The 20,548-nt window shown below is 37.0% G+C and overlaps 1 protein-coding gene across 3 annotated transcripts in view; it reads left to right on the top strand.

The window, feature by feature from the left end:
- NCAM1 (neural cell adhesion molecule 1) overlaps positions 1 to 20,548 on the top strand; it is a 454,728-nt gene that overhangs the window by 378,378 nt on the left and 55,802 nt on the right. For all 3 annotated transcript variants that reach the window (XM_027847323.1, XM_027847324.1, XM_027847322.1), the window contains exon 8: positions 13,995 to 14,137. In XM_027847323.1, coding sequence (XP_027703124.1) covers positions 13,995 to 14,137 — 143 coding nt within the window. The remainder of the gene's footprint in view (positions 1 to 13,994; positions 14,138 to 20,548) is intronic.

Here is a 20,548-nt window from a genome sequence, read left to right as displayed (position 1 = left end):
TTTGAAACCAGGTCTTTTTGACTGCAGGTCCAGTGATCTACCACAACAAAAGTTCTGGACCTTTGGATAATATCATGGGTTAATAATGAAGTAAGTGGAACGAAGGACAGCCAAGTGGCACAATAGATAGAGCACGGGGCTTGGAATCAGGAAGACTCATCTTCGTGAGTTCAAATCTGGCCTCAGATATTTACTAGCTGTGTGACCTTGGGCAAGTCACTTAACCCTGTTTGCCTCAGTTTCCTCATCTGTAAAATGAGCCAGAGAAGGAAATGGCAAACCATTCTAGTATCTTTGCCAAGAAAACCCCAAAATGGGGTCAAGAAGGGTTTGATGTAACTGAAACAACTAAATAACAATAAATTCGTGACAAACAAGATCTACCAAAGATCCCAATGCAGTAAGACTTAATTTGACCCAATAGATATCACTGCGTTTTGGTGGAATGAAAGCCGTTATTTGAATATGGATCTAGAAGGGGCGTGCCTTATTCAAAATGGACAATATCGTTGAAGGAGGGGAGTAGAGCAACACTGTTTATCAAGAAGACATGTCTATGTGACAAAATCTAGTTACCCAAGAGGGGATCAAGATGAAGGGTGTTTATGTGAAACTCTTTGGAAGCAGAAACTTGCTATTGGGCTATATTATAAAGCACATAGACAGAAAGGGGAAATAGAAAAGATGATTTGGAAATAGGTCACAAGCTGAGAGTGGAGACATAATATAATAGTAATAGACATCTTAAATGATCTGGACCTGGGGTTTTCTCTCACTCACTGACAGAAGCAGAATGGTTAACAGTCTCTTCACTTGGCTTAAAATAATTTCCTCCTTCAGAAGATGAAATAACCAAAGAAGGAAACTTCTACTGATGTTTCTTTTACTGGTCATTCTATTTCTACTAGTGATTCTTACCAACAAAGAACTGGTTGCTAAAGTAGAAATAAGGGGAACCCTGGGGTAAAATTACTTTTTTCTTCTTAGAATTTGTGAGAGAAAAAGAGCAGAAAGCCAGACATAGTCTTCCACGTACGTGGATTTGGGAAGAGCAGATATTTGAAGGTTCAGAGATGGTCTTGGATCATAGGACTCGTGGACTAAAATTCTACAGGGAAAGTCAGCCCAGAGATATGGGAGGAGCTCATGAATTAACTCTATAATCAACAGGAGACATATTTCTTGTGTGTATATATATGTGTGTGTGTGTATGTGTGTGTGTGTGTTAAAGCAGTAATTTATTTTTTTAATTATTTATTTATTTTTAGTTTTCAACATTCACTTTTATAAGGTTTTGAGTTCTAAATTTTCCTTCCCCCCTTCCCAAGGTGGCATGTATCTGATATAGGCTATACATGTACAATCATATTAAACAATTTTCATATGAGTCGTGTTGTAAAGAAGAATCAGAACTAAAAGGAAAAAACACAAGAAAAAAGCAAACAAAAAAGAGAGAGAGAGAGAAAATAGTATGCTTCGATCTGCATTCAGACTTGATAGTTCTTTCTCTGGATGTGGATAGCATTTTCCATCTTTAGTCTTTTGGAATTGTCTTAGATCATTGAATTGCTGAGAAGAGCCAAGTCTGTGACAGTTAATCATTGCACAATGTTGCTATTGCTGTACACAATGTTTCCCTGGTTCTGCTCACTTCACTCACCATCAGTTCATGTAAGTCTTTCCATGTTTTTCTGAATTCTGCCTGCTTATCATTTCTTATGGAACAGTAGTATTCCATTACATTCATATGCCACAACTTGTTCAGACATTCCCCAATTAATGGGCATCCCCTCAATTTCTAATTCTTTGCTACCACAAAAAGAGCTGCTATATTTTTGTACATGTAGATCCTTTTCCTTTTTTTATGATCTCTTTGGGATACAGACATAGAAATGGTATTGCTGGATCAAAAGATATGCACAAGTTTATAGCCCTTTCGGCATAGTGAGGAGACATATTTCTGGTGAGCGAGTTCCTTAGGCTAATAATATTTTAACAGGAATTTATCAATCAACTTAGATTTTGTTTTTGAAGTTATATACAGAAAATAGAAGCAAGGTCAGGTAGTGGAAAATGAATACAAAAGCATGGTCTTGTAGGCGTAACAAGATTATACTTAGAAAATCCTAGAGAATCAACTAAGAAACTACTTGAAATTGTTAACAACTTTAGCAAAGTTGAAAATACAAAATAAACCCACATAAATCATCAGCCTTTCTATATATTACCAATAAAGTCCAGCAGCAAGAGATAGAGAAATTCCATTTAAGATAACTGAAGACAATATAAAATACTTGGGAGTCGACTTGCCAAGACAAACCCAAGAACTATATGAACACAACTATAAAACACTTTTCAAACAAATAAAGTCAGATCTAAACAATTGGAAAAATATCAGTTGTTCATGGGTAGGCCAAGTCAATATGATAAAAATGACAATTCTACCTAAATTAATATGTTTATTCAGTGCCATACCAATCAAAATATTAAAAATTATTTTTTAGAGCTAGAAAAAATAATAACAAAATTCATCTGGAAGAACAAAAGCTGAAAGATATCAAGGGAATCAGTGGGGAAAATGTGAAAAAAGATGATCTAGCTATACCAGATCTAAAACTGTATTATAAAGTGGTGATTATCAAAACAATCTTGTACTGGCTAAGAAATAGAGTGGTGGATCAGTGGAATAGATTAGGTACAAATTATATTATAGTATTATATTATATATGACCATAGCAATATAGTATATGATAAACCTAAAAATTCAAGCTTTTGAAACAAAAACTCATTATTTGACAAAAATTGCTGGGAAAACTGGAAAACAGTATGGCAGAAATTCGGTGTAGACCAACATCTCATACCATATGCCAAGCCAAAATGGATACATGATTTACACATAAAGAGCGATACTGTAAGCAAATTAAGAGAGCATGGAATAGTTTATCTGTCAGATTTATGGATAAGGAAACAATTTAGGATCAAATAAGATACAAAGAGCATTATAAAATATGAAATATGTAATTTTGATTATATAACATTAAAAACTTTTTGCACAAATGAAATCAATGCAACCAAAATTGTAAGGAAAGCAGAAAACTGGGGGGAAATTTGCAACAAGTATCTCTGATAAAGGCCTCATTTCTCCAATATATAGAGAACTAAGTCACATTTATAAAAGTATAAGTCATTCCTCAATTAATGAATGGTCAAAGTATATGAACAAGCAGTTTTCAAATAAATCAAAGCTATCTGTAGTCATATAAAAAAAGGCTCTAAATCACTGTTGATTAGAAAAATGAAAATTAAAACATCTCTGAGGTGTACCTCCTCACACCTATCAGATTGGCTAATATGACAAAAAAGGAAAAGGTTGGTTGTTGGAAGAGCTATGGGAAAAGTGGGACACTAATACACATTGGTGGAGTTTTGAACTGATCCAACCATTCTGGAGCGCTATTTGGAACTATACCCAAAGGGCAATCAATCTGCATATGCTTTGATGGAGCAATACTACTGCTAGGTCTGTTTCATAAAGATGTCAAAAGGGGGTGGCGAAGGACCTATTTGTACAAAAATATTTATAGCAGCTTGTTTTGCAGTATATAAGAATTGGAAATGGAAAGGATGCCCATCAATTGGGGAATGGCTCAACAAGCTGTGGTATATGATTGTAATATAATATTATTTTGCTATAAGATGTGACAAGCAGTATGATTTCAGAAAAACTTGGAAACACTTATATGAACCGATGCATAGGAGAATGCTATGCACAGTAACAGCAATATTGTTTGATGAACAACTGTGAATGACTTAGTTATTCTTAGCAATACAATGATCCAAGACAATCCCAAAGGCTAATGATGAAGCATACTCTCCACTCCAGAAAAAGAACTGATATTGTTTGAATACAGACTGAAGAATACTATTTTTCACTTTCTTTCATTTTTTCTTTTATTTTAGTCTTCTTGTACAAAATGAGTAATATGGAAATATTTTACATAATAGTACATGCATAACCTATATCTGATTGCTTATGTCAGGGAATGGGGAGGTGAGGAAGGGAAGGACAGAATTTGGAACTGGAAACTTTAAAAATATTAAAGAATTGAAAAAAAAAACAAAAAAGTAACATTAAGGGTGTCAAAACTCGGAATGAACCAAAGCTGGAAAAGGAAGCTAGAGATAACAAAACAGTTTGGGTGATTTTTGTTTGTTTGTTTGTTTTGCATATTGGGGAACAAATAAAAGAGGATCAAAAGTTGAATAGGACCTTTGCTTGGAGTGAATGATAATGATAATAGATGATAAAAAGAAAAAAAGAGCTACACAGCTCCCTCATTTCCAAGGAGTCCAGCACCTGGTTCACTATCTCCCCTCCTCCTCACTGGTTACTCCTCTCCATCCACATTGATGCTCATTCTAAATCCCTCACATTCTAATGTATTGGTCTCCTTAAACCCTAATGCCTTCACTCAAATTCAACCACACAGTCTAGATGTCTAGATCTCATGATATTCTCCTTTGCCACACAATCTTTGCTCTCAATACCTGTAATACCTTCACCCATTAGTATTTTCTCAGGTCATTATCCCTGCTCTGACCTCCCTTCATTTCTAATTATGATGCTATAATTAGGGACTAAGAGGGAGATTTTTAATGGAATGTCCCAAGGATCTGTATTTGATCCTATACTGTTTAACAGTTTTATTAATGACTTAGATAAAGTTGTACACGGCATGTTTATCAAGTTTGTAACTGATATGAAGGTATAAAGATTTGCTAATATGCTGAAAGACACATCAGGCAAGTATGTGGTATAGTAGAAAGGGAAGGAAAAAGGAAGGGAAAAGAACTAAGGTTTATTTAGCATCTACTACTGTGCTAAGCACTTTTATAAGTATTATCCCCCTTGATCATGCAGAAATAATACTTTATTTGGTACCATAGAATTTGTGTTCAAATCCCAACTTTGCCACTTGCTAGCTGTCTGATGTGGGCAAAGTAATTTGCTCATCTAGACCTCCTCAGTTTCCCCATCTACAAAATAAAAGAGGATAGATGATACCTAAGGTTCCTTCTAGCCCTAACCCTATGGTCTAACAACATTGGAATTAATCTAATAAGACGGAATTTATTAGGGACAAATATAAAATCTTATCTTAATTCCAAAAACTCAACAAGGTCAAAGTGTGGGAGGAGTAACTAAGCCAAAGATTTTCCATAAAAAGTCTGGGGATTTTAATGTACTTGCATTTCAATATAAGTTAACAAGAGTATGATGTGGAAGCTAAAAGGGCCAATGCAATCTTAGCTTATAATAAAAAAAATAATGTTCAGGACCAGATAGTCAATAGTCTCATTGCCCTGTGTCCATGGGAGTCAGGATACATCTAAAGTATTGTGTTCAGTTCTGGGCCCCCCATTTTAGGAAGGACATCAGTAAGCTAGACAGTGACAAAAGGAAGGCAAAGAAGAAGATGGAAGAACCTTGAGATCATGTCATATGATAATGGCTAGAAGGAACACCCTGGAGGAAAGAAGCTATTCCAAGAACATGAGTTGTCTTCATAGGTATCATTTGGAGTAGAAATGTCATGTGGAAGAAGGATTGTGCTGGTTCTGCTTGGCTCCAGAAGGCAGAATGAGAAACAACAGATGGACGCTGGATAGAGACAGATTTAGGCTTCACATAATGGAAAACTTATGAGATGCCTCAGGAGGTACTATGTCCCACTTAACTGGAGATCATGAATTAGAGGATGGACAACCACTTTTCAGGCACATTGTGTAGAGGGGATTCTTCTTCAGATATTGGTTGGGCTAGGTAGCCTCTGAGGTCCTTTCCAACCCTGAGATTCTGTGATTCTTTCTCTTCTTATGATTTTCAACTGTCAATGAATCCAGTAGACAAAGGAAAGGATGGTAGCAGGACAAGTTTAAACCTCTTTCTTTTCCCCTGCCACTAAATCCCCAACTCCTTCTCTGTATCAGGTGCCATTATTGGGAGAAGAGCTTAAGTTAGAGTTAAGAGAGAATCCAGGAAAGTAGTCAAATTCATGGTGCATAAGGAAAAGGCAGAAGAAAAATCTCTAACAGTGGCACTGGGGAGGGAAGAGGGTGTCTGGGATCATGGAATAGAGTGAGTCAGAAACTGTCTTTAGTTATTATAAGCTGCCATTATTTCTGAAAGGAAATGTTTCTAGCATATGTTTATTTAGCAGATAGCAGTGCTTTCTGAGTAATTGTAGCCAGCATTCCTTCAAAATAAGGAATGAGCTTTCTTTGCATCTTTCCCATGAAGCACTGCAACCTCCCTGGGTTTCTGTCACTTGTGTGTAAGTGACCACATGGTGCTCAGACCAGAGTCATGTTTGCCAGTGAGACAGCTTCCCTCTTCCTTCCTCTACTTTGAATAGTTCTGATACAGGTCCATGAGGCAGAGGGCAAGGCCATAAGAATGTGCTTCCATTCAGACTCAGTAGCAGTAGAGGTAGTTATTTTTTGGTGTTGCCCTTTCCATCCCCTTATTCGTGTACTCTTAGTAATCAACCGTTTAATAAATGGAGCTCCCAAGAACAAATAACCTGTGAACTTGTCCTTGGTCTAAACGTTTTGAAACTGCCAAGACTGTTATATAGAATTCAGTTTTCAGATACTAGAATCATAGAAACTCAGCCTCAGAAATCTAGTCTACTTACACTCTCTATAACCTGATGGCACTTGTCCTGGAACAAAGAAGACCTGAGTTCAAATCTGGCCTCAGACATTCACTGGCTGTGTGACCGTGGTCAAGTCACTTTGCCTCAGTTTCTTCAACTGTAAAGTGGAGATAATAATAGCACCTGCCTCTCAGGGTTACTGTGAGGCTCAAATGAGATGATATTTGTAAAAGTGCTTAGTACAGTACCTACCTAGCAAGTGGTACTTAGCAAATTTACCTGACAAATAGTAGGCAGTATATAAATGCTTGCTGCCTCTCTCCTCTTCCCTTCCCTATCACCTATGAGCTTTCATACAACGAGGGATCATCCAGCCTCTGATTAAAGAATTTCATAGGGGCAGCTAGATGGTGCAGTGGATAGAGCACCGGCCCTGAAGTCAGGAGTACCTGAGTTCAAATCTGGCCTCAGACCAAATACTTCACACTTACTAGCTGTGTGATCTTGGGCAAGTCACTTAACCCCAATTGCCTAAAAAAAAAAAGAGTTTTGTAGCATCTCCCTCTTTCCAAGGACAGCCCATTAAACTTTTTTAATTCCTCATTATATTGACCCTTAATCTGAGTCCTTTGTAACTTCTTTGTAGCATGGATCCTGATTCTCCACTCAGAGCCCAAATAGAACACCTCTAGACCTCCTTCTATTGGAATACCATAGTAATATAACCTTTAACTCTTCTTTTCTCCAGGCTAACTTCCCAAGGTCCTTTAGGCCATCATCACATCCCCTCGTCATTCTGGTTGTTCTTCTCTGGGCAAACTGCAGATTGTAAATGGCCACACTACATGTAATACTCCAAACTGAACATCATACTCTCGACAAGGTCTAATCAGGCCAGATTGCTGTAGAATTTCCATCATTCTTCCTCATTATAGACACTGTTTTTTTATTAATCTAGTCTCAGGTTGAATTCTCTTTTTCAGTTCAATTTTCAATTATCTTTTTTCACATTTATACACTTGACTCTTTTTTGGGGGGGGCGTGGCTAGGCAATGGGGTTAAGTGACTTGCCCAGGGTCACACAGATAATATGTGTGTTATGTGTGTGAGGCTGGATTTGAAGTCAGGTCCTCCTGAATCCAGGGCCGGTGCTCTATCCACTGCTCCATCTAGCTGCCCCTACATTTGACTCTTCCTGAGCTTGCATTCCAGCAGTCTCCTTTTATGTGAACTTATATCTGAGCCATCCTGTACTTGTACAGTTGTTGTTTAAGCCCCATAATAGGGCTTTACATTTTTCCCTGTAAATTTCATCTTACTAAATGTGTCCCATCATTCTAGACCATTGATCTCCTTTTGAATCTTGAATCTGTCATCTACCATATTAAGAATTCTCCCAATTTCATAGAATCTACCAGCTACATCTTCCTTCAAGTTATTCATAAAAAATGCTAAAACGAAAAATGCCAAGCACAGAACCTTATGGAACAAAGCCTGAGACTCTCTAGGTCTGGCCATTCAGTAAGTTTAGAATTTAATTAAATATTCTGAGCTAGCTTACATCTCTCCATCTTGCACGCAGAAATATCATAAGACACTTTGCTGAATACATTGCCAAAATCAGATATGCTGTATCTGCGTTATTCTTCTCAATCAGTCTAATAACCCTGTCAAAAAAAGGAAGTGGGTTCAGTCTGGCATGACTTCTTAATGAACCCGTACTGCCTTTTAATGATGGCCATCCCCCTTCCTAAGTGCTCACAAAGATTAACCACTCATTCTCAGACCTCTGTGGTGGTAGAACCGTTCAGCTTAAACAAAACTTATACAGAACTCTCTTAATCAAAGCACTGTCTTTGGAGTCAGAGAACCTCAGTTCACATCTCAGTTATGCTGCTTGTTACCCATGTGACCTTAGGCATATCACTCAACCTTCTTGGGCCTCAGTTTCCTCAGCTGTAAGATGAGGGGGTTGGATGAGATAGCCTCTAAGCTTCCTTCCAACTCAGGATCTATATTGTTGTCTTAGTGTGTATTACTTTTGACATCAAATAACAAGGACTTTTTGAAGCATCAAAACACTTTAATTTTTCAAATCAATTTTCCCAGATCAAATAACATTACAAATCCCTTACCACGAAGGATATGCTTATTTGCTACCGATAAGTCTTTTTTTAATTGAGAAAATTAGATAATCAGCTAAGATGTTACACAACTACTTTTCATTTTCTTCTTTACTTTCTAAGCCACTGTATCTTGAGATCATCTCAGTTTATCATCCTTTCATTTTTTTTAAATTTTGAGATTTTTCTTTATAAATTTGCTGTACTTTGTGAATGTCTTTGTAATACTCCAGAAATCATTTTTAAATGGGTAAAATAACACATGGTTGTTGTCCTTAATTTTCAAAGAAGACCACAATGACATCACTGGGTCAGGGTCAATGTACAGTGTGCCCGACTGTGACTGATCAGAGCAATACAAGCTCAGAAGTCTCTACCATAGATTGGTCTTAAATAATCCATATGAACATTTGGAGTGGAGATGGCTCTAAATTTGTGCATCTCACATTTCTTTTGAGCTACTGCAAATCTGCTTTGCTCATAAAGCACAGCACCTTCTTTGATATAGGTGTGCCATGCTGGGTGGTTCTGTGCCAGTGTCTCCCATGTCTCACAGTCAATTCCAGAGTTCTTCAGAGGGATCTATACAGTGTCCTTGTACTGCTTCTTCTGACCTCTGTGTGAGCATTTGCCTCGTGTGGGTTCTCAACATTGGAATAACTAGAAGTAAACCCACTCGGGAAGGGACCTATTATCATATTTGCATTTCTCTTCAATTTGGGATATGTTACTTGAGCTACAATTACAGATGTTTGTTTCATCATCAGAGCCTTGATTATTAACACTTTTGCTTTCCTGTCTCTTCAGACTTCCTGATTTTACCCAATTATCCTTAATATAGGCATTGGTACAAAAAAATTAGAGTCAAAAATATCACTAATAACATAAATGCATACTGGTTATTTTACAAGCACTCTGCTGAAACATGCCAACGACTAATTGTATTTTTGCATTCTGCATTTTGAAACCTGTTCTGTAAATGACTCAGGAAAGAAAATGTTTGGTCAGTTGTTACCGGTCCTTCTGTAATAGTCACATAGGTTTTGAACCTCTGAATCATCTTTGATACCTCTTCCCCAACCCAAAATATCCTATCACGTGTGATTCCTTCTAGAGCTACATCACTCTCATAGCCCTCTTTTCTCAACTCATATGTCTCCCACCCTAGTTCAAGCTTTCATCACATCATGCTTGACCTGTTGCAGTAGCAATATATTTTCCCTGCTAAAGCAATATTCCTAAAGCACAGCGTCTGACTAGGTCGTTGCCCTGTACAAAAAGCTTCAGTGGCTTACTATTATCTTTAAGATCAAATGTGAATGCCTCACTTTGGTGTTTCAGTCCCTTCTCAGAGAATCTGGAACCAGATTGCCCTTCCACACTTATTTAATATTATTGCTCTTCATTCCTTCTGTGCTTGACAAACTGGTCTCCTTGCTGTTCTGCACACATGACATTTTCCCTTCTTTCTTTGTGTCCCTTTGTGAGGCTGTCCCCATGCCTGCAATGCAGGCATCCTCCAGCTCCATCCAGAGGTGTTGGGAAGATAGGTGTAAAGCACCTTACAAGTCTTAAAGTAGTATGTAAATGCCTATCATTATTATTATTATTATTATTTACCTACAGGTACCAGATCTCCAGTCTGCTGATAACCGTGTTCCTATTAAGCCCGAGCAATATGTATAGAGCAATAGAGGGTTGGATTGGTAAATGTTTAACAGCTGGGCTCTCTGGGGAAAAAAAATGAATTTTTCTTTGTATTTCCAGTACTGGGCACACAGTACACACTTAAAAAAAATACTTGTTGATTGGCTGATTGATTAGATTTCCATACTGCATCAACACACAAATTGTGTACTTCCAACAGATCCAGCAAATTAGACTGGTTTGCTGGGTATGATTTTAGACCAGTACAGCTTTTTTTTTTTCCTTTATGGAGCCCCTGGCTACTTTTTGTAACTTCAGAATTCTGCAAAGCAATGTTTGAGAAATGTTGCATTTGTTCATCCATTCTGAAGTTTTTCCAGAATATTTTCCTCCAAAGCATTAGATGCCCCCTAGCTGTTAGTTTGAAGACTCTACTTTCTTTCTCTTTTGAAAATTAGGCCATGTGCCTCTCTCAAGTTCCATACCACTTCTTCCATACTCTACATGCTTCATAAACAAGTTATTTCAGTACCCGAGAATGTAATTCATTTAGGCCAGATGGGCTGAGCTCATTTAGGACAGGTGCTCTCTTTACCATCAGCTCAATTACCTTGGATTTCAGTTTTTCCTTAACTATTTTTGTTTTATCCTTCTTTATATGAAGATAATTCTGTAGATGGAGAAAAGAAAAACAAAATAGGAATTAATTTCTGCTTTTTTGTGTCTTTTTTTTAACCATCATCCTATATACCCCAAGCAGCAAGCCTGTCCCTTCTTGCCCATAGTCTTTTATTAAAAGCGCTTCTTTTTGTCCTTTGTATTTTTCACAAGATTGACATGTGTTTTAGGAATGTATCAGCCTTTTGTATTTGTCTCTATAATTTGGCCTCATTTCCATCTTTGACATTTATCCTGTTTTTAAAAAATCCAAGTCTAGTGCAGAATCCTCCTTATCCTCCTTATAATCATCTCTTTAGACATCTTGTCTTCTTTCTTATAGGAATCATTTGCAACTACACCTTTAGAATTTTGTTTATGAAAGGTTTTCATCCTTTGTCAGTAGACTTCCGTTTAAGGTCAAAGGATCACACGTATCTTCTCCTTGACTTTTATGAAATCTGTCTTCTTAATGTCTAGGATACATGTTAAACTCTTCCTGGCATCCCCTTATTATCTTATCGTGAACTCTAAAATGTTATGGTCATTTCCTCTCCATATTTCCCATTGTTTCTATTTTAAAAACCAAGGCATCCTTGTCTGTCCAAATAAGATTCACAGTAGATCATGTTTTATAATTCTGTATCTTATACAGAATTAGAGAATGTTAGGGAAAGGGGAAAAGAAAGCAACTTTAAATATCATCTAGTTGACCACCTTCTTTTTCCAGATGAGGAAACTGAGTCCCAGAAAGTTGAAGTGACTTTCCTGAGTTAACAAAACTAGTTAGTTTCAGAGGTAAGGACTAAAACCTAGACTTCTAACTCCAAGTTTCATGTTCTTCTGGTGCCTATCTCTGATTATCTCCAGACACCAAAACAACAGAGAAAAAAACCAAACTAGGTGTTTGGCATGCTAGGTACTTAAATAACTAGAAGGCTGACTAGATTTTAAACTTGACAACTGCTGGTCTTGGCCTAGATAGGCATAGAAATAATATTACCCTCTGAGTGATCTTTCTAGGACTGTGAAGATTAGTGAGAAAATATCAGTAAGGAGCTACCACTTTCTTGGAATGACTCTTTCATAGAATTATGGATATAGAACTGGATGGGGTCTTAGAGGAAACTGAGGCAGAGAGAGCCTAAGGTCACTTGCCTCAGGTCTCATAGGTAGTAAGCAACAGAACCAGGATTTAAACCCAAGTCTTCTGTGAATCCAGCATACTATCAACTGTACTGAGAATTTATCAACCTAAAAATATAATCTTGCCATACTAAAACCTCATTAGTTTGGAATTTGTGACCATTTCATCACACTGGATTGACAGCTATATTTTTACTACCTACCAAAACATGATTTTCTAAGCAAATTATTGTCAATAAAATCATGGATACATATTTAAACTACTTTTGGAAACAAACCTTTATGCATTTTACAAGCACCATCTTAGTACAAATAAAAAGATGATCTCAAAACCTCTCCTCACCAAAATCCATTCTGCCAGGATACTTTAGCTTAGTTTGAGATACTCTATGAACTTGAAAGTAATTAAATTTGAAAAAAATCATTGTCGAAAAGTAATGTAATAAGGCATGTCTGCAGCACTCTTAAGATTTGAAAAGTGTTTTATAAACATCGTGTCATTTGGGCTTTAAATTAACCCTGTCAGGTAGCCAGAACTACAGGTATCCCCATTTTTCATATGAGAAAACTGAGACCCATGGCAGTTGTGTGACTTTCTTATGGTCACACAACTAGTAAGTGCTAAAACAAGTATTCAAATCAAGTTCTCTCCTGACTTCAAATCTCACCTTCATTTCACTACTCCAATATGGAAGTCAGAGTTTTCATTAATCCCCTCCCCTCTCCAATGAGTGAAACTAGTCAGGTTTTCCAGTTTTATCACGTTCTTATGAGAAAGGTTCAGTGCTTTCAGGCTATGATTGTTTTAAATTGAGAAAATTCAATTTTCTCTAATGTTTAATTTGGCTTTTAAATGTTTGTATTCATGTGCATACACCTGAAACATTTAGGAAATGAACTCATCTTCCCCGCTAAATCAGGTCTGCCTTCTAACTCCTATTTTCATTAATGTTGGCAGCATCTTCCCAGTCACATAGATTTAAAACATCGGAATCGCCTTTGATGCTTCCCTTATCATTTTCCAAATTCTTCCATTTCTTCTTTTGTAGTCTATTTTACGTGTCTATCATTTCTATTCCACCTGACACAACCCTAGTTCTGTCTCTTACTACCTCATACCAGGATTTTTGCAATGGTCTCTCAAACATTCTCTCCCAACTTCCTATACACTCCAGTCACAAATTAATATTTCACTAAATAATGCTTTTATCATGTTATTCCCTTGCTTATAAACCATCCATGACTCCCCAGTGAGTAGAAGAAAAATTTCAAAAGTCTTAGCCTGGAATTCAAGGCACCCTCCTCAATTTGGCACTACCTATCTTTCCAACAGTATTTCATATTACTTTCCTACATGACCCCTTCACACTAGACAAATCGGTCTCTTTTATATCCCCCAAACTTGCCTTGTTCTTTTCTGTTTATACTTTTATTTCCACATAAAATGCTTTCGCTCCAGCATATAACCACCTATTGAGGCCTTACTCATTTTTCAAATGTCATCTTCTCCATGATGCCTTCCCAGCAGGAAGTGATCTCTCATTTGTGAGTTCCCCATAATATTTATTTTCCATCCCACTCATGTGATGGTTACCAAATATTGCCTCCTATTATAGTTATCTGTGTACACACTGTCTCCTTTACTAGGTCATAAGTTCATTAAAGATGGGGAACGTATCTCTGCATTTTGTGTACTTTATGGTGTTCACTGCAGCAAAGATGAAACTCAGATTAACTTACAGAAATGTTTTGCTCTTTACAGCAAAACCCAAAATTAACTATGTGGAGAACAAAACCGCCATGGAGTTGGAAGAGCAGATTACTCTTACCTGTGAGGCCTCAGGAGACCCTATTCCCTCCATCACCTGGAGAACTTCCACAAGAAACATCAGCAGTGAAGAAAAGGTATAATGTCTCCCAGGCTGTCAGAGCCTTGGAAGCTAGACTTGAAACAGCTCAAGTCAGCCACAGGGCCTCTCTGGTGAGCAGGAAGACATAATTATTGTCACCAGGGCACACAGAGTAGTCCCAGCACCTTCCCATCCCCATTTTATCAGTATGTCACCTCCTTGAAGTCCAGTCACAGCAGAGTGGGGCAAAACCCTTCCTGTATAAGCAAAGAGGTAGGCAGCTTTGGGAGAAGGAGGGTTGGGCAGTTTCAGTCTCAAGGGTTATGGAGCTATGAGGGATGAGGAAAAGCTGAGAACCTGACATGCCGAGTAACTGTGTCAGGTTGCTTCTCTCCATCATCACGGGGACCAAAATGAACCTGTTAATTCTATTCCTTATAAATTGTATGCTCATGCTCTCTCTGTACTGTATGCACAAAACCTTGGTTGCCTTCGTGTCTGCCTGTATTGTTGGTCACATACCAATATCATTTTGTTCTAAAGGCAAAAATAATTAGCAGTTTCAAAATAGTATTTTTCTCCCCACATAATTTGTTACAGTCTTATTTACTATATTCAGTATAACATTTCAACACCCTTTGCAACTCAATGGAAAAGGTAGTTGAAAATAGTTGGAAAATTTACCTCTAGGAACATAAACTTATATGCCACGGGAAAGTTACTTTTTGTTATCAGTAATCTGCACCCTCCCCACCAAGATAAAGTAACCCCATTTTCATCTGATCCTTACCGGTTTTAATGAGGCCAAATGTAGACATGTAATTTTAAAGCAAAATGTTACTGTTTCTATGCTATTTAACAAGTTTCATCTCACACGTCCTTTGGGGCTCCATTTTTCTTAGCCAGGCAGTGAGATAGTGCAGTGGCTAGGTAGAGTACTGGACTTGGAGTCAGGAAAACGAGTTCAGATCCATATTTCTTAGCTGAGTGACTTTGGTTGAGCCAAACTCTCTCAGTCTCCTCATCTGTAAAATGGGGATAATAATAGCACCTACCTCCCAAAATTTTTGAGGATCAAATGAGATAACATGCAAAGTACTTTGCAAACCTTGAAGCACTATATTAATACTAGCTATCATTATTATTATTATTAGTCAGAATAGTGTCATCAACTCAGGAGCAATCATCGTAGCTGTGTAAAACATTGGCAGTGGATTCCTTAGTGACTAGAAAACCACGAATCATAGAATTTCATTGGCCTTCCTGACTACGGGTGACTCTTTAGAAGGAGTAGGCTAGGACCAAGTTAAAAACAAAAAAGAGGGAGACATAGTATAGAATCATGGTGTCAGGAATGTCCATTTGACATGTATGCTTTTGAAGGAATCTCCTGCTTCACCAACAGATAGCCAAAGAGAAAACCCACCATTCCAAAGAGCCCTTTTCACTTAGACTCTCATCTGAAAAACTGCTAAGTATTTTTGGGACTTTCACATGTGCTATTTGGTATCATAGAAATGATATTAAGGAAAATTGGTGTTTATTTTGAGAAATTCCTTCATTCAAATTGGAACTTTTAACTTGATAGCTCAGATTTCACCTGTAAGCATGTTTGTTATATGGATTGAGTATCTGTTTCAGGGCTTAAACTGAAGGGTCTGCTACTTAGTAAATAGATATGTCCAAAATGACCAAGGAAATGTGTGTCTTTGGTCTAGGTCATCACCCACAGTAGGACACTGAAATGTGTCTCTGTTCCGGGTGAAAAACCATAAACTAATTAATTTCTAAACTCTCTGGGTCTTAGGTCAGAGATACATTAATAGTCCAAGACATACCAGAAAAATCATTGAGATTTGTGTCCATGCTGCCTGATTTAATGAGCTGACAGTCCTGTATTAAAAATGTAAATCTGTTTTCTGTAGAGTGGAGACAAGAAACCATGTACCTAATATAGAACCATGAGCATGGTGGGTAAACATTAAATATGAAAAATATATATATAGACACATATATGCCCTGAACATAGTATGAAATCATTTTTGATGTGACTCAGCTTCCTTTATCAGTTTATATTACCAGTCTTCCTTACTGTTGAATAATTAGGAGTACTCTAATAACATTAGTTTTATGATAGTTTATTTGAATATATATTGCCTTAACTTTTATGGAAAGTAATATTAGTGACTGTCAGAAGTTCTCTAAACCCCTAAATATCATGACATAGTATTGTTAACATGCCTGCCTTTGAGAAAAGTGTCAGATTCCTTACCAGATATAGTAATGGCACAAGTGAAAGACGCTTAGTCTTGTTTATGGGTAACATTTTAAAAAATTCAAATATGGGCTACCATGTCTCTGCTTATAATAGGAATGGTCTAAGCAGGTTTAATTCCAGACAAAGTGAAGGTTCATTTTTTTATCCACATAATATAAACATTACCAAATACTAGTAGTTACTTGAGTTTCTATAAAATAAGACACTTTTTCCTCATTAAATTCAGGGGCATGTTCCCAGCAGATGAAAAGACATAATTTTTACTCATTATGTAAGCAAGGAAGGCTTCTTGGAAACATACTGAGGACTGAATCAGACAGAATGCTGTGCACATTTGTTGTTGTTGAGTTATTTCAGTTGTGTTGGACTCTTCATGACCCCAATTGGGGTTTTCTTGGCAAAGATACTGGAGTGGTTTTTAATTTCCTTCTCCAACTCATTTTACAGATGAGGAAACTGAGGCAAACAGGATTAAGTGACCTGCCCAGGGTCACACAGCTAGTTCAGTATCTGAGGCTGGATTTGAATGCAGGTTTTCCTGACTCTAGGCACAGCACTCTAGCCACCATACCACCTAGCTCCCCTTAGAATAGTAAAAACTGGAAGGGATTGTAGAGAGCAGCGAGTTTCACATCTCGCACAAATCAGGAATCCCTTCTTCATTGCTCGTACCAAATAACCATGCAGCCTCTCCTTGAAGAGTTTCAAGGGAAACTTCACAAGCTTATTTCACAGTCAGTCCATTCTGTCGTCAGACATCCTACTTATTGGAAAGTTCTTCCTTATGCTGATTTGAAATCTGCCCTCCTGTCACTTCTACCATGCCCCTCTGAGACAATTCAGAATAAGTCCACTTGTCGCTACAATGTTTCATCTCTTGAGATGTTTGAAAACAACTCTAATATCCCCAATGTCTCAAGTATTCCAGACTAACATCCCCATTGCGGCAGATAGGTGGCACCATAGTGCATAGAGGGCTGGGCCTAGAGTCAGGGAGACTCATCTTGATGTGGCTTCAGACACTTACTAGCTGTGTGACCCTGGGCAAGTCACTTAACCCTGTTTGCCTAAGTTTCCTCATCTGTCAAATGTGCTGGAGAAGGAAATGGCAAACCACTCCAGTATCAATACCAAGAAAACCGTAAATGAGGTCACAAAGAGTCAGGCACAACTGACATGACAGAACAACAACTCCCCGTTAATATTTCTGGGCATTATGTGATGCCCTGAACTGAACAAAATACTTCTAATGTGTTCATATAATGCATAGTATAGTGAAATACTGCTGTATTATTCTGGACACTGCACTTAATATTGAATGAGTTTTGTTGTTTTTTTTTTTTTCAATTGTCAAGTCACCCTACAGGATTATATTGAGTTTATGATCTTTTTCTTATAAAGTCCTATCAAGCCACATTTTCTACCTCCTCTCCTAGTACAGATGATTTTTTTTCAATCCAAACGTATGGCTTTATATTCATTCCTATTACATGTGTTGTTGGCTTCTGCCCATCGTTACAAATTGTCAGCATCTCTTAAAATTTTTATTCTGACATCCACCATAATAGTTATCCCTTTCAGCATTTTGTCAATTTGATAAACATATCTCTAACTTCAACTAAATAATTTATAAAAATGTTGAACAGGGCAGAACCAAGTATAAAACTGCACAGCATATCCATGGAGATCTGTAAGATGATAGCATACCTTTAATTAGCACTTTTAAGGTACGGTAATTTAACCAGCCACTCATCCACCTCATTGTACTATCATCTGGCCCACTTTTCTGTATCTTGGCTACAAGGATATTTTGACAGATTTTCCTTAATGCGTTTCTGAAATTCAAATACAATATTTATACAGAATTCCTCTGATCTATCAAAAAAGAAAATGAGATGAGGTTGGCATGATTTGTTCATAGTGAACCCATGCTGCCTCCTGATGATTACTGCCTTATTTTCCAAATGCTCACAAACCATCTGTTTAACAATCTGTTCTAAACCAGGATTGGTAGTGCATATTTATAATCCTTGCTACAGAAAAGGCTGAGCTGGTGAATCACTTGAGCTCAGGAGTCCTGAATCTCAATAGGACTATACAAAATCTGGCATCTACACCACACTTCCAGCCTGGGTGAGATAGGGAGACCCAATCTCGAAAAATAAAATAAAATAAAATAAAATTATAATAACAATAGCAACAACAATAATAATCGTTCTTCTAAAATTTTGCTAGGTTTATTACCAAATTTGCCAGTTTATAGTTATTATCTCCCATTTTTCAATTTTTGAAAACCAGAATTTTGTTTTACAAAATCTTTTTCATCCTTTATGATTTCTCAAAGATTGTAGACAGTGATCCCTATAATTTTCAGCAGCCCAGGATGGAATTCATGCAGGCCTACAGATAGATTTATTTAAAGGAACTGGATACTTTTACTATCTCCTTACTACTCACGGGCTTCAATCCCATCTTAAACAAAGTATCTTCTACCTTTCCCAGATTGGCTTCAACAGCTATACAGCTGGCTTAAACAGTGTCTTTAATAAAGCCATTTAGCTATGGATGAAAGAAGGAAGAAAAGAAAAAAAGTCAGAAGGAGAGAAGTGTTTACGGGAAGATGTATTAAAGACAACAAGCAAAAACATTTTTTCTGGAAGAGAAAGAATTATAAAATCATAGGATTTCATATTTAGAAGGAGCCAAGTTCATCTAGTTCAACCCTCTAGGAGAAAACTGAGTCTGAATATGTATATGTATATGTATGTGTGTGTGTGTGTGTGAATAAAGCACATATATATACACGTATTTCTATATTATGTATATATATATGTGTGTACGTATGCACACACACATATATATACATAGTATATACCATATATTCCAATGTGTACACATGTGTATATAATGTATATGCATCTGTGTTTGTATACATACCTATATACATATACATGTGGCCAAACCATTTAAATGAGTTTACCTAGTGTTTCTTCCAGAAAGAAAAATTACATAGCAAAAAAAATGTTTTTAATATATATAGCGATTTTTAAATATTCTGATTGCTTCAGTGGAATATTAAATATTTTATTTAATAAGGTGAATTACAGTATGAGCCAATTGAAATAATCTTTAGCTCACAAGTCTTTTTCACACCAGATCCTGACCAACTTTGTCTTGTTGCTTCACCTGGGAGTTAAGCCTTGTAATTATTATCAAGCTTAAGTGATAGATAGTAAAGGTTACAATCATGCGGTCCATGACTTCCTAATCAAATACTTCATGCCTTCTTAATGGAAATGCCACAAGCCTGGAATTAAGCAAACCCCTAGTCTTTTTTCATATAAATGATTCTAGTATATCGATTTGTTTACAGATTGATCTCCAGACAGTCACTTAGTCAAACTGCAACTAGTTGATTTTTTTTTATCAGAACAGTTGAAGTAACAGACCAGTTAGTTTGTTTTGGATCATCAAGATTACTGGATCAGAATCCACTGTTTAGCAATGGATTCCTTAGTGATCACCATGACAACCTCTCACAGTTTAAATTGACATTCATAATGGTTAGTCTGGTCATGTATAGAAAGGGGGTCCTTTGCGATAATTCAGATCCATGGCAAGTTGATGTTTCCATACCATCTTCATAACACCCCCTTCTATCCAGATCCATTTGTAATTTTGCCATATTTTGAAATATATATGGTGTTACATGCCAGACTTCTTCATTTTCTAGAAATATCGGTGATTTAATCAGTGTTGATACTCAAGTCTACCTAAAGCAAAATGCCTAATGGATAGTCTTCATGGGTTCCAGTTTTCATGGGGAAAAAAAAAACCATTCAACATCTAGCGGCCAGTTTCCTGTTGATGAGCTTCTCCAGACATAGTTAAGCTGGTCACAAGCCATAGTCAAAACCTTTGCAGGTTGGTAGGACCTACAGGAGCTGGCACTTCCTTCACTAATGTAAGTAACATTCGTGGAGCCAGGATCACCTCCATGCCAGGACAAAGCACTGAAGTAAAACCAAAGTGGAGGATACCAAAGATGTGTTCAAATAATGATTGATTGTCTTTTCAAACACTCAGAAGAGTTAAATTCAATCTCAAAATAAGTCATTAGTTTTGTCATTAAGAGACTACTTGATCATTTGTATGGCTTAAAAGGATTACAAAGGTGGGGAAACAAGA

Source organism: Vombatus ursinus, unplaced genomic scaffold (genome assembly GCF_900497805.2).
Source record: "Vombatus ursinus unplaced genomic scaffold, bare-nosed wombat genome assembly UNPS02015398.1, whole genome shotgun sequence".
NCBI classification, from domain to species: Eukaryota; Metazoa; Chordata; class Mammalia; order Diprotodontia; family Vombatidae; genus Vombatus; species Vombatus ursinus.
Note: the sequence above shows the minus strand (reverse complement) of the source record. Positions and strands in the feature narration are given on the sequence as shown.